The sequence below is a fragment of the Pipistrellus kuhlii genome, unplaced genomic scaffold (genome assembly GCF_014108245.1).
Source record: "Pipistrellus kuhlii isolate mPipKuh1 unplaced genomic scaffold, mPipKuh1.p scaffold_m20_p_11, whole genome shotgun sequence".
Taxonomy (NCBI): domain Eukaryota; kingdom Metazoa; phylum Chordata; class Mammalia; order Chiroptera; family Vespertilionidae; genus Pipistrellus; species Pipistrellus kuhlii.
Genome location: NW_023425416.1, coordinates 17503562 through 17517749, shown reverse-complemented (window position 1 = coordinate 17517749; position 14188 = coordinate 17503562). Strand labels below are relative to the sequence as shown.

General features: G+C 46.8%; 1 protein-coding gene across 7 annotated transcripts in view; it reads right to left on the bottom strand.

The window, feature by feature from the left end:
- The window catches only part of GRM7 (glutamate metabotropic receptor 7), a 736691-nt gene extending 727944 nt beyond the window's left edge, over positions 1–8747 (bottom strand). For 6 of the 7 annotated variants that reach the window (XR_006741093.1, XR_006741092.1, XR_006741091.1 and 3 more), the window contains exon 1: positions 7785–8746. Coding sequence is in view for 3 of the 7 variants with exons in the window: in XM_045579111.1 (XP_045435067.1) it covers positions 7785–8303 (519 nt within the window). In the remaining 4 variants the exon portion in view is untranslated. Of the gene's footprint in view, positions 1–7784 lie in introns of all 7 variants that reach the window. The other variant, XR_006741094.1, reaches the window with a different exon arrangement.
- Between the last annotated feature and the right edge of the window lie 5441 nt (positions 8748–14188).

The following is a 14188-nucleotide window of genomic DNA, read 5'->3' as shown; positions in this document are numbered from 1 at the left end:
TCAATCTATCTCTCTCTCCCTCTCCCTTTCTCTCTCTCTAAAATCAATAAGAACATATTTTTAAAAAAGAAATTGATGAGAGATGTGTGGTACCTGTTTGATCACAGTCAGGTAATAAGTGGTGAGTATAAATTCAGGTTTAACTCCAGAATTTTACTCTTAACCTTTACATGAAAATTCCAATAAGTCCTTGGATAGAAGTGTGTTTTCTATTAGAAAACATTCCCTCTTACGTCTGCCTATGCAAACAACTTCAGAACATAATTCATTTAAAACATGATAAAAATGTTTAAATAGGACTTTAATAAATGGGCATATTTACATCTAAATGATAAGCAGAAAAGCAGTCTGAGCCCTTTGTGTGGCTTCCTGCTATCTTCCATCAGGACAAGTGAAAAATATTAGCAGCCCCACAATGGAGAAAGCATAACACCCGGAGATGGAGAATTCTGTAAATGACCAATTATAAAACTATTACACTGCAGCACTTTTATAGCAACAGGCAAAATAATCCATTAAACTGAAAATTCTCTTGCTCCTCACTCTGCGGCCCACACAAACATTAATGTTGCATTTATTAGGATGTATTTCCTGTGCTCTTCAACTTGACTTTCAGCAATTGTATTAATACAGTCCTCTCACTTGGCACATACATCTGAATGATGGATTTCCCCACTGGAGGTCTGCAGAAGGAGCAGAGTGAATGAAATCAAGTTTAAGAAGAGCCATCATAATCCATAATGGTGGGCACTGAATCAGGACAAAGAGAAGCATCTTTCTCATTTGTTTGAATGAAAAGTCTCCTGTATATTTATGGCCTGCACACAGGACTACCTGTTGAATGATGAAGAGCCGGCATCTTTGGATTTGGAGGTAAGGCTGTGTGTACTCAACTTTCTATAGAGCCACAGACTTAACCTGTTTTAGAATGGAGAATATGATATCTTTCTGTAAACAGATGTGGTTAAGCAATCAGCATCTTTGATGTGTTTAAGCCACTCTAACCCCAGGGAAGGCAGAGCTGTAATTATTTTAAGCATTTCTGTGTTTGTACAACCGAGCAGCATGGTTATTGGCTACCAACCTGAGTATTGTTAGGCAGATCTAAATCTGAATCTAATCTTTGACACTTACCTGCTATGTGATTTGAGGTTTTGAGAATCACTTTCTTCGGTTGTACAACAGGGAGGGAAATAGGACCTTCGCAGGACTATTGTCTGAACTAAATGAGATGAAGTATTTACAGTACATTGCTTGGTAAGGATTTAAATTATTGTTATGGTCACTACTACTATGATTGAAAAGAAATGAGAACTTCTGATCTCTTAAAATAAAGTATGTGTTCTGTATTATTGAAATCACGTACATTTTATTTTTGACCTTTGATCCAAGAAACATTTACCGGTAGTAGTAAATATAACTGAAAGGAGGTTACTTGTTAAACATGGAAATTAACAATATTAAGTGTGCTGGCAGCAAACTCTTCTTGGATAAATATTTACCTGTGAAAAGATTTTATTGTTTTGTATTTTTATGAAGTGCATGAAACATATATATTTACTGTGCCAATCGGCAAAAAGTCCATTGATTAGTCTGACTACGTGTTGCATAAATGTCCTCTAAAATAGCCGAAACCGGTTTGGCTCAGTGGATAGAGCATCAGCCTGTGGACTGAAAGGTCCAGGACTCAATTCCAGTCAAGGGCAGGTATCTTGGTTGCAGATGCATCCCCAGTGAGGGGTGTGCAAGAGGCAGCTGGTCAATGTATCTCTCTCATCAACGTTTCTAACTCTTTATCCCTCTCAATTCCTCTCTGTGTAAAAATCAATAAAATATATATTTTTTAAATGTCCTCTAAAATAGTCATCAAATGTGCAGTTTAGTTGTTGGGGATGTGTTTAGCACTTTTCTTTTTTGCCTATTTAAAGTAAAACGGATGAGAAACATTAGGCTTGATGCTTACTATAGAGTGACTCCAAGTGAAAGCACTTCCCACTCCATTATGCCTTAAAGATGCTCTGTGCCCCAGGGACATCAAGGGAAGATTGGCTTTAATGAAAGGAACTGAGTATGACTCTAAAGCTTCCAAATGGAAGGTCTATAGGCTGCAATTTACATCAGAAAGTGTCTGCCTTCTATCTCCACTGCATCAGGATGGCAAATGCTGAAAGTTCAAAATGTAAATGTTGGGAAGGGTGGGAAAGCATGCAAAGTTTTGAATATCTCAAGCCTGGGCTAGAAGAATTTTATTAAAAGTGAAGAATATATCAGGTATGATTTTTTGTTGTTGTTGTTAACTCTCACCTGAAGATATTTCTTCCAAAAATTTTAGAGAGTCCAGAAGGGAGGGGAGACAAGAGGAGGGAAACATCAATGTGAGGGAGACATTGGTTGGTTGCCTCCTGCATATGCCCCTGCACCCCAAACAGGGTGGGGATGATGCAACCAAAACGTGTGCCCTGGACCAGAATCGAACCCGCCACCCTTCAGTCCAAGGGCTGACACTCTAACCACTAAGCCAAAGCAGCTAGGGCTGTCAGAGAAGATCTGTCACTTGATTTCCAGTCAGCGGACCTTACATAAAGTCGGAAATTGGATAGGATATTGGAGGTTGTAGCTATGATACCTTCAATTGCTTTTGACATGGCTGAGAGGAAATCTTAAAAATAAACAAAAAACAAGCAAAAACCCCACAAGCATTGGAAATTCGGGGATACAGTGATGAGTGAGTTGGGTTTGGGAGTTCCAGAATGCCAACTAGGCTCTGCCGCTCTCCCTCACTCAGCCCTGCTCAGTGGCATGCTTTTTTTCTGCAGAAAGTATCCTCTTGTGTGGCATGTCCACTGGGAGTCTGAAGTCATATATTTCCAGCTCAGAAGTTCTGGGAAGAAAAGACAATTTGTCCATTTTTCTTTGACAGAAAAGCTTGGGGAGGATTCTGATAGGTGGAGCCAAGGTCAGATGCCTACACCTGAGCCAATCATCCCTGGGCCAAGGGGGAGGCAGAATGCCACTGTTTGCAGTTTTCCACAAGAAAGGCCTGGTGCTTTTGCAAGAGGAAAAGGGACAGGACACTGAACAATGAGAGCTATGCCTCCGACTATAAACTCCACCATTCTTACTCCCTGCCGGGTCATTACCATGCAGTGAGTTGACCTAGGAGTTCATTTTCCTCCTCACTAACCTTAATTATCTATGTTAGGGGTGTCGAACTCAATCAGAGAAGGGGCCAAAATCTAAAATCCAGCCTAAATCGCGGGCCGAATGGTTTACTGAACAGTCATAAACTGTCATTGTGATGGAAACGCAGCGGAGTGCAGTGATGACAGCGCGGTGCGGGCCACATTGCAAGGCCTGGCGGGACGGATTTGGCCCGCGGGCCTTGTGTTTGACACATGTGATCTATGTCATGAAGGAGCGCACAAATAAAATAATAAGGGAAATATATGACTATGGGAAATCACCTAGACTGATATTTACAAAGATGTGAATATTTATTCTTAAAATGACCCCCAAATTCACTCAAATGTTCAAAGTGGATGCTGGAAACACAAGTGTTTTGACAAGAGCAATCTTTCTCCAAGAAAAATGATGACACAAAGAGATGTTTTATAAAACTGAATTAAAGGCACTCACTATTTCAATGATGCTTAAAGGAAAGATGTCCAAAGACACCCTGACTGAGTATGTAGAATACACGTGAAGGTCTCTTCAAATATAGTATGTGCCTATCTCTCTTCCTTCCCTCTCTGCTTTTTTTTTTTTTAATGCCCCTTTAAAAATTGCCCACTCACCATCTGTTAGGTAAATTTCCTGAAACAGTAAATGTGGAGGCAGAGATTGTTATAGAAACTATGCCAAATGGCATTGACATCTATATTTGAGATTTTAAAAAGAGTAAGTTAGAGTTGTTTAAAAAAACAACAACACAATAATAATATCACACCATACCAGGTACCCAATTCTATCCAATTACATAAGATAGATAGATAGATAGATAGACAGACAGACAGATGGATGATAGGTAGGTAAGAAGAAAAAAGGGAGAAAGAACACTAGGCACTTATATATAAAATGTTACCCTAAAAGTCTGAGATAATATTCAAGCTTCAGTGGACAAAAAGAAAACATTTACAAATAGACAAATGTGTTTCACTTGTGATAGACAGGCCACAGGCTTAGATTGGCAATATCCTCTTAACAAGGGTCAAGTGGACACTTTTCCCATTGAGCTGCTGTTGAGGGAACAGAACTGAAACAGACGCCATTCAATTCCAAGTCTACAGCTCAGACTATGACACTGCACGTGAAATATGGCTCATTCAGACCCAGGATGTAGTCAGAGTAATTTATACTCTCAGAGTATTTGCTCTCAAGTCGATACCAGAGAAGCCTTGAATAAACACATTCCCATTACTTTCCGCTATCATGTATCTTCCTTATAGCCCATGAAACAGTGGTCCGGGGATCCAGCCTCTGGGCACTGTGTTACATAAGCTCTCTATGTTTAGCCATCCCCACCCGGTAATTATTTTCAAAACGTGTTACTGATCGTCAATATTCATTTGCATTTAATCTTTCTCAGCATCAGAGAGTATTACTGTGGCCAGGCTCAGGAACAAATCTCCAGAAATTCCTCTCGGATGCTTCTTTGAGGCTGGAAATGCATTGCAGGGTGGTAACAGTGACTTAATTATAGTTGGCAGAGCCCTGGCCACACACTAATTTCATTAGCCTCAAATTCTTGGGTTTGTAAGACCCACTGGATATGAATCCTGCCCTCAGCCATGCCACTCGCTAGCCAATTCCTATAGAGGAGAGGGAGAGACTGGCTCAGCTTACCTCTGTGGGACACCAGCAGGCAAGTGAGACTGTGAAGCCTCACACGCTATGGGCATCTGAGCAGTCCTTCTCGCCCAGGCCCTAACTGACAGAGAGGAACTTCGTTCCAGGCTGTGCTGGCAGCAGCAGCATTGGTGACATCTATTACTATCTCATTACTCCCTCCTGCGCCCCAGCGCTTAGCAACCCCCGTTTGAGTCACTAGGTATTCCTTCCCTAAGCCTAGAAGCTTCTCTCAGCATACATTTCTGTCTTAAAGGATAGGTTTGGCATAGGTCCCCACAGCAACCAACCCCCAGGGCCTGGGGAAAAGAGAACTGGAATTCAATCATTTAGAGGAGCTTCGTGTTTATAGGACCATCTTAATTGAGCTGAACCCAGCAATCCCAGGGAAGATTCAGCTCCCTTTCCTTTCCTATGTGCCTTTGAACAATGGGTCGGTCTGGATACCACTATTCTCTCTATTCAGCTTGCGAGTTTACACAGTCTGGAATCTGAGGGTTGGATTGCATGCCAGGAGTCTCTAAGATCACATGCAAAAAAAAAGCTGCTATATATTCCAACACGGGCAGTGTTTAACCAGGATGCCCACACCTGCAGCGACAGCCAGCTTGAAGCACAAGCTACAAGTTGATGCATTCCTCCTCCTACCAGCCTCTTCTCAATAGAGGCAGGTGAAAACCGGGGGCTCTTTCCCCCCCAGCTGCTCACTCCAACATGAATAGCTGCAATTTGCAAATTAGGGGGGAATGACAGTGTTTTCTCTGAATGGCTTTGCTCCCAACCCACGCTGCTATCACTGGCATTCGGCTCCTCTACTTCCAGCCCAGGGAATGGAGGGACTGCGTGTAAGGCAAGCTGCTTCTTTCCTCACAAGTGCCTCAGGTCCGCACACCAGAAGAGGAGCCAGCTCCCCCTGGAACCTGGCTCAGCAAAAGTCCTCCACCGAGTCTGCAGCCTCCCTCTGGACTTGAAATTTCCCTCTTTTCCTCTGGCAGGCCCATCTGCAGGACCTCCCAGAGTGAAGACAGAAACAGGCAGCAAAACAGTTTCAATATGCTAACCACCAAACACTCCTTCCACCCCCAGGGTTCTGAAAACAAACAAACAAACAAACAAACAAACAAAAAACACTGGGAATTGCAGGGGGATTCCCAGGTGATCTCTGACGCATCCTCTCGCAGGCAGGGTACTGCCCCCTCAAGTAGTCTAGCCTTAACTCCGGGATGAAGGCAGCTCTGGGGTTTTGCTTTGAACAACTCCAGCTCTTCCTAAAAGCCTCAGCTCAGAGCGAAGGCTGCCCCCAAGGCACATGATCTTCAGGCTCCTTACTTCGGAGGCCCGGACTTCGGAGAGGCCAAATCAGGCTGCAGCCCGGAAGGCACCCCTCCTGGCACAAACACAAACTTCACACTCCTGAGAGGGAGCTGATGTGGTGACAGCTTGAATCTCACACGAAATCCCCTCCAGAAACCCAACAACATCTTTAGGAAAAGCCCAGGAGAGGGAGCCAATTCTTTAACTGGGGCCACAGGGCACTAGAGTCGGCCCAACATCTGGGCGGGACTCCCCCGGTCTGGGCACTGCCAGGCAGGAGAGAGCTCGCTGTGCACCAGGCAAGGCTCCCCTCAAGACAGAGACGGACCCAAAACTAGGAGGTGGGGGCGAAGGGAGAGGAGAGGCAGGCATTGGAAGGAAGGGTAAAAAATAGAGGGGGGAAAATGAGGGAGAAAGGAGGGAAAGAGACACAGGGAGAAACATGGAGAGACAGGGAGAAGGCAACCCACAGTCTCACAGACCCTCAGTTTCTTCACCCCAAAGCCATCTGTGAATACCCCACGGCAGCAGCGGCAGAGCAGAGGCTGCAGAAGCGCTGGCCAGGGAGCTGCGGTGGAACTCATCGCCTAGGGGACCCCTCCGTCTTCCTCCCCTTTCGTGGGTGCCCTCTGGCGCCAGCAGCCTGCGGACCATGGGCCCGGTTCAGTGCGCCCCATTCACTGCCTGGCTCCCTGAGCCTTCTTGCCCGGCTCCCTGAGCCTTCTCGCCCGGCTCCAGGAATCGTCCTGGGAGCAGAGAACTGGGGCTGGGGGGCTCTAGGTAGCGTGGGGGAGAGGGCTGCCTTAGGGAGGTCTCAGGAAAGGGCGGGAGGAGGGATGAGGCAAGGAAAGCGATTTTGTTTCTCTGTTAGCATGAGCTCATCTCTGGCTCTGAAGTGGCAGGAGTAGAAAGCCCATCGCCCAGCTCCTGCCCATGGCCCGGCTGCCAGTGCCATTTAGATGGTGCCAACATTGGCACCCAGCAAACCACCAGGGGCTCACGTCTGAGTCTGAGGGGAGCCTCTCCCCACTTGGGGAGCTTCACTCTGGGAGACGGGCTACAGGTCAGGGAAGCCAGCCCAAGGGGTGGGCACTCAGCACCCACAGGGCAAGGACCCAGCCCTGGGTGTGAGCCTCGCCTCCCCAGCGCTTCTCCAGTCCTCCCGGGGCCGCTGCGGCTCCCGGCTGGGGGCCGGAGGCCGGAGGCCGGGGAGGTAAAAGATGCCCGGGTTCCAGGCATCTGTCTTCTCCTCTTTCACACTCCCTGCGCCTACCCTCACTTTACCAGCCTGTTTGGGGCCGTTTTTCACTCTAATGCAAACCCATTTAAATCATTGCCTTGTTTTTCGCAGATTGCTTCTTGTAAATGGGGCCGTAAATCCAGGGTGCCGAGTTGGATGGATGGAGCGGAGCGCGGACAGGGGAGAGGTGCGGGGAAAGGAACCCAGCAGGGAAGAAGGCACTTCCTCGGGTGGGGTGGGGGGCGAGGGGTTCCGCAGGACCTCCTGGGTGGAGATGCGCGGAGGCTGACCTGACCCTGCACCCTAAAGTCCAGCTTGTTTTTTTAAAAGGATAAACAGCGCGGGGAGGCTCGGCGCGCTTGTCCCGCAGGGAGCGCCCCCCTACCTGGAACAGCCTCAGGATGTTGGCTACCATGATGGAGACGGAGCTCCCCGACGCCCCGATCACGCCCACCACTTTCTCAGGCCTGACGAACACGGGGGGCTCGCCGTTGGTGCAGCGCACGTCGGAGGTGTCCTTCTGGATGAGCGCCTGCACGAACGTGAGCGACTGCTCCAGCGCGTACGTGTCCCGGGAGCAGGTGTCCAGGATCCGCGCGCCCAGGGTCACGTTGGGCAGCAGGTTGGGATCGCTGTTGATCTGGTCCAGGGCGTAGAGCATCGCCTCCAGCCTGTGGATCCCGTTCTCCCTCTTGATGTCGCCGCAGGGCACCCCGCTGGGGCCCTTGGCGTGCACCGGGAACAGCCCCCCGAGGGTGACGTCCCCCTCGATCCGGATCGAGTGCGGGGCGTACATCTCCTGGCCGCGCGCCGCCGCCGCCAGCGCGCACAGGAGCACCTCCAGCACGCAGCAGGGGAACTTCATCAAAGTCAGGGCGCGGAGCAGCTGCCGGAGCTGGACCATGCTGCTCCCGCTGCTCCGGCGCCCCGGCTGCCCGGGCGACTCCTGCTGCCCCGGCGGCCCCGGCGGCTCCGGCTGCTCCGGCGGCTCCGGCTCCGGCGGCGGCGGCGGCGGCGCTGGAGGGTGCGGTGGGTGGCGGGCTCGCCGGGGTCCAGGCTCCTCCGTGGGATGAGTTCCTCGGGGAAAGCCCGGAGGAGGCTCCTGCTGTCACCGAGGGTGGGGGCAGCCGGGGAGGGGCGGCAGGAGGAGAGTGTGGGGGGTCCCGCGGCGCCTGCCAGCTCCGGGCGCCGTGCGCTCTCGGGCTCGCCGGCCGGCGCTCCGCACGGGCGCTCTCTGCTAGCCGCCGGAGCTCTTCCACAGCCCAGCACTGGGGAGAGGGCACGGATTGCTATCGCTTTAAATGGTCCTTCGGCTCCCTCTCCTCCTCCTCCTCCTCCTCCCACTCCCTCCCTCCCTCCCTCGCTAGCTCCGGGTCTATCCCCACCCTTCCCAGCGCCCGCCCTCCCCACTGGTTTGCATCATCACGCAGGGAGGGACTGCGTGCTGGGGAAGGGGGGGGGGGGAAGACTGGGTGGGCGGCTGGCGTGTGGGGGTACGGGAGAGGGAGTGCCTGCGATAGGGAGTTTCTAGGTCCCCAGGGAATTTAGGGATTCTGGCCCCCCATCTCTCTGTAGAAGCCTCCCGATCCTCGCCTGCACCCACAGGCGCCGGAGGCATCAGCCCCAGGATGAACGGTGCTGACAGCTCCCAGCCCTGAGTCCGAGCTGCTGTCAGCTCCTGGAGAATGGGAGTCTCTCGCAAGTGAAGGAGGGAAGGGCCAGGGAAAGACCATCTCCACTGCTGATTTCTCCGTGTCAGTTTTTCTCAAGAAAAACATACATACTCACAGGAGCCTGATTCATGACTTACAGAACCTTTACCCACACACTTCTCCGCAGCGCTCGCTGCAGGGAAAGATGCCAACAAGAAACGTTAGCAATGGGAGAAGTACATGCTTGGTCTTCAGGGTTCACTGCGGCCAGCGCAGGACGAACCCACCGAAATAGCCTCTAGATCTGTGGTGGGAACCTCAGACTCCCCCTTTTTCTACTTCCCTGGCAAGAGATGGGAGGACTGAGAACTCTGCGGAGCCCACTGCCTTCCAGGTGCTGACAGGTGGAAGGCTCCCTCCTACCCATTTCCAGAGATGCCTCAGGCTGGTGACAGGTTCTGGAGGGCGGGAAAGGCAGAAACGCGGGCAGGTAGGAGGAAGAAAGCCCAGCAGACAGAAGTCTCCTCAGCGATTCCAGATGCCTTGCTCTCCAAACCAGGATGCCAGAGCAGGCTGCAGGGCAATTAAGAGGCTCTTTTTCAAAGGTGTCCCTGCAGGCCCAGCGCAAACTTGGCTGTGAAAGCAACAAGTGGCCCAGTTCCTATATTAGGAAAGGTGATGTCTCTGTCCTTGGGGACCAGAGTGCACTGAGGCAGGTTAATCCAGCTCTTACCCAGGCTTTCTGCTGGAGTGCAGCAGAGCCATATGCACAGATTCCAGGGTGAGAGCAAACTAGAACCAAGGCTACACCTTGTTTTGTTGTTGTTAATCCTCACCGAAGGAGAATATTTTCCCATTGATTTTTTTTTCTTCTTTTAGAGAGAGTTTAAGGGAGAGACGAGAGAGAGAGAGAGAGAGAGAGAGAGAGAGAGAGAGAGAGAGAGAGAGAGAGAGAAATATCATCGATGTGAGAGAGACACATTGATTGGTTGTCTCCTGCACATGTCCTGATCAGGCTGGGGAGAGAGCCTGCAACTGAGGTACGTGCCCTTGACTGGAATCGAACCCAGGACCCTTCAGTTCTTGGGCTGATGCTCTATCCACTGAGCCAAACCAGCTAGGACAAGACTATACTTTTTGTTGTTCTTGCTAATGTACTAAAGAAAGATGACCTTGTACAACAACCCCCCTCCCACTCCCCCCGAAAAAAAGCCAGTAGACAGGTGATTGGTTGACTCTGCCACTGACTACATGGGTCCCCTCGGCATTTCTGATCCTCCGAATGGGTTTTAGTCTCCCCGTCTGTAAAATGATGAAATTGAATTGGATGCCCTCCAGGTTATATTCTAACTCCCAAATCCTCTGTTAAAATAGGCCATGTGCTTTTGGCCATGGTGCTCTTTTTAAGCCAATACATTCCATTGCTTTATATGTAGGAAACCAACGTTGCGATATCCAAAAAAAATTACAAACTTTTCCTGGTATAGAGGACTTTTATTTTTCTTGCCCACCATCTATTCCTCTTTTTTTTCTAAGGACACTTGAGACCGTCATTTTCTTTTTGGATATGCATTTTCTCCATGTCTCAATATTTAAGGCTTGAGAAAAAATAGACGCCAATTCCCATAATCCAGGCTTGGCTAATCAAAGCATGGGATCCTTTGAACTATAGTGATGATGAGATTAAGGATGAGTATGGGACTCAACAAAAACCTTCGGGACTTTGCCGAAGTAACCCCAATAGTAACACAGAGTTACCACTAACCAATAGACAATCTGTGCATGAGTTAGGGGGGAAAAAGCATTCCCCCCAATCCAAGCCTCAAAACATTTTATATCTTGGAAAGTGTAGTATTCTGATTTTATAAGAACAACATTGACTGCCATCTTCAAGAAAAGAGTGCTGTAATTAATATGTTAACCTACCCATGTGTGCAGTGTGGTTATCCATCACTTTTAGGTGTGATGCTCTGCTAAGAAGTGCACACTTTGTACACCCCTGTGCTGTGATGGCCCAGCCCCTTCCTGCTGGGCCTGGAGCTCTGTGAGAGGGCAAGAAGCCTGTAGCTGTGCCAGGAGCTTCCACATAAGTGGGGGTATTTTAACCTCATACTACAAGATACAAGAGAGGGAAAAGAAAGAGGGGAGGAGGGACAGGGGCAGAGATAAATAGGGGCCTGATGAAAAGATTTGAAATCCTGGATTCAGCCTCGCCTGAAAGACTGCTTCTACAATAGATTATTTCCATTTATACACTATTTCTTTTCCCTTGCTCAAAACCAAAAAGATCCTCTTTTAATTCATCTGTTCCAGTACACCAGATCAAAAAATGGTGGAGCAGCTGAAACAGCCACTGTTTCTGGTAGCATCAGCTAATTTGGAAAGATAAAAAGAAGCAAATAGAGTAATAGAAAGGCATTCTTGGAAACACAAGTACTATGATCCTATTATTTAGGCGTCAGTACTTCAGGCTGTATTTGTCAGAGACTAGATCATTATTAAGTTTTAAATTTAAGGTTATTTATTATGATTTGGTGATAAAAAAAAATATTTGGAGAGCTGGTTGCAAGTAATGACACTTGATTTTTTTTTTTTTTTAACCTGCTCATGTCTGGACCCATGTTCTACTCATCTGTTTTCTTTTTCTTTCTTTCTTTCTTTTTTTTTTTAAAAATAGATTTTATTGATTTTTAACAGAGAGAAAGGGAGAGAGATAGAGAGCTAGAAACGTCGATGAGAGAGAAACATCGACCAGCTGCTTCTTGCACACCTCCTACCAGGGATGTGCCCACAACCAAGGTACATGCCCTTGACCGGAATCGAACCCGGGACCTTTCAGTGCGCAGACCGCACTGAGCCAAACCGGCTTCGACTCATCTGTTTTCTTTTTTTTTTTTTAATATATATTTATTGATTTCAGAGAAATCAATAAATATATATTTTTAAAAAAAGAGAGATAGAAACATTGATGATGTGAGTGAATCACTGAATAGCTGCCTCTTGCATGCTCTGCACTGGGGATCAAGTCAGCAACATGGGCATGTGCCCTGATGACTGGGAATCGAACTGTGACCTGCTCATAGGTCTATGCTCAGGAATTCCAGCAGGGCTACACCTCCATTTTCATTTCATTTCTTGTGATTGCTAATTAAATATATCTTGGCTGACTATTAAATGTTGCCTATTCTGTGTTCTCTCTTAGCCCTGCTCTTTTCCCCAAACATCTGGCAGAGTCATTATCTTCTTCTCGTTGCAGTCACCTGTGCGCATGTCTTGCTTCCCCTGCCAGGTTGTAAGAGTCTTGAGGGTAAGGACTGGGTATTCTTTGCATTTTCTCCTGGATGGTAATGTTTAGAGTGGTGTTTTGTACCTAAGAAGCACTTGTATGTTCCATGAATCAGAACCGGTTTTGCCATTCCCCACTGTCTTTACTCGACAGTAACTGAAGTACAAAGTGGCAGAGCAGAAATGATGGCAGATAAATTGCTGTCCTCTTAGTCACAGTATGCAGTTTCTAGAATGTAAAGGATGATTAGTGGGCTTGCTAGTAATTTCCCTTTACATAATTTTGCATAAGATTTGAACACTCTAACCTTAAAGCTCTCAATCAACTTTAATTGGGAGGCTCTAATCAGTTCTTCGTGACTCCAGTGCCCATTCCTGGACCAATACCTGGGGCCACTGCCATTGCCTGGCTGAGGAAGGACAGAAGCCAGGCACTAGCACCACCTGAACCAAATGGAAAGAGTGATCTGTTATCAGATAAATGGAAAAATGATGCATAGGATCTGGAACTCAATAGGTGACATAGTGTTTTTATTTTTTTATATTATATGAATGGAAAATCTTTGTGTAAGAATGGCTAATCCAAAACTGGGCCCGTCATTGTTCTAGTGTTATATTTAATTGGAGGAGAATCTAGTTTTAGACACAAAGATGATACATTATAAAATGTGTTCACGGGTTTGGTTCTGTGTAGCCAGTAATCTGTCTTTATTAATGAAATGGGTAGCTAAAGTTAAGGGCTCAGCCTAACTTATATTATAACAGCCCAGCCTGGAAACACTCAAACTCTTATAAGAGCTTTAGGAGAGAACTGAGCTGAGCCTACCCATACTTCTGTGCCTGAACCAAAATCTAATATTGTCACTGGTAATAAAACGTAAAAAGAGCTAGGCAACCTTGATGGCTCTGAATGGTCAGAGCTATTAACTCGTTGTCTAGTTGAGATAGTGGTGGTTGAGGCAACTTTAATTTGTTAATCGTATGTAAATGTAAGTTGATTTTCTATTGTGGGAATTTCCTGCCTAAGAGATGTCTTTGTCTCAGAATCTCAGTAAAAGGAATGGTAAAAGGCCAGAGCAGCGGGGGTTTGTCTTCCCACTAGAGGTGGACTTCCCTCCTGACCCCCATTTTCCCAAATTAACTCTTTTCCAGTCTCTCTCTTCATTTTAGTGTGTGGCCTTCTCCAGAAACCAGACCCTGAGTGGGCCCTGAACCATGTGAGTCCTGTTAAGTGATCCCACACTTTTGAGTATAGATCTGTGAGATAAATCAGTATTGTTGTAAGCCACTAACTTAGTGGTAGTTTGTGACACAGCAATAGAAAATTATTGTAGATAGGTTAGCTAGTATAGATATATTCAAGAATTCAAGAGAAAAAAGCACAATGAGAAGTAGAATACATAAAAATAACCAAATGGAATGTGTAGAGCTGAAAAATACGTTGTCTGAAATTTACTGCATGTGTGTAACAGCAGTTGCACACTGCAAAAGAAAAAATCGATGAACTTGAAAAAACACAAAACTTTGATCAAGATAGACCATATATTGTTCCATAAACAAGTCACAATACATTTAAAAGTAGTGATAACGATGGTATTAACTTACAAATTAATAACAAAATGATAACTGGAAAATCCCCTAATAAATTAAAATTAAAGAATATACTTCCAAATAACCCACAATTCAAGCAAAAATATACATACATATAAATTAGGAAAATTGGAAAATTTTTAAATGGCTAATTAAAAAGACAACAAACCCAGCCTGCCAAATTCTGTTGAGTGTAACTAAAGCAGATTTTAGGGAAATATGTATTGCTTAAATCCTTATGTTAGAAAAACATATATTTAAT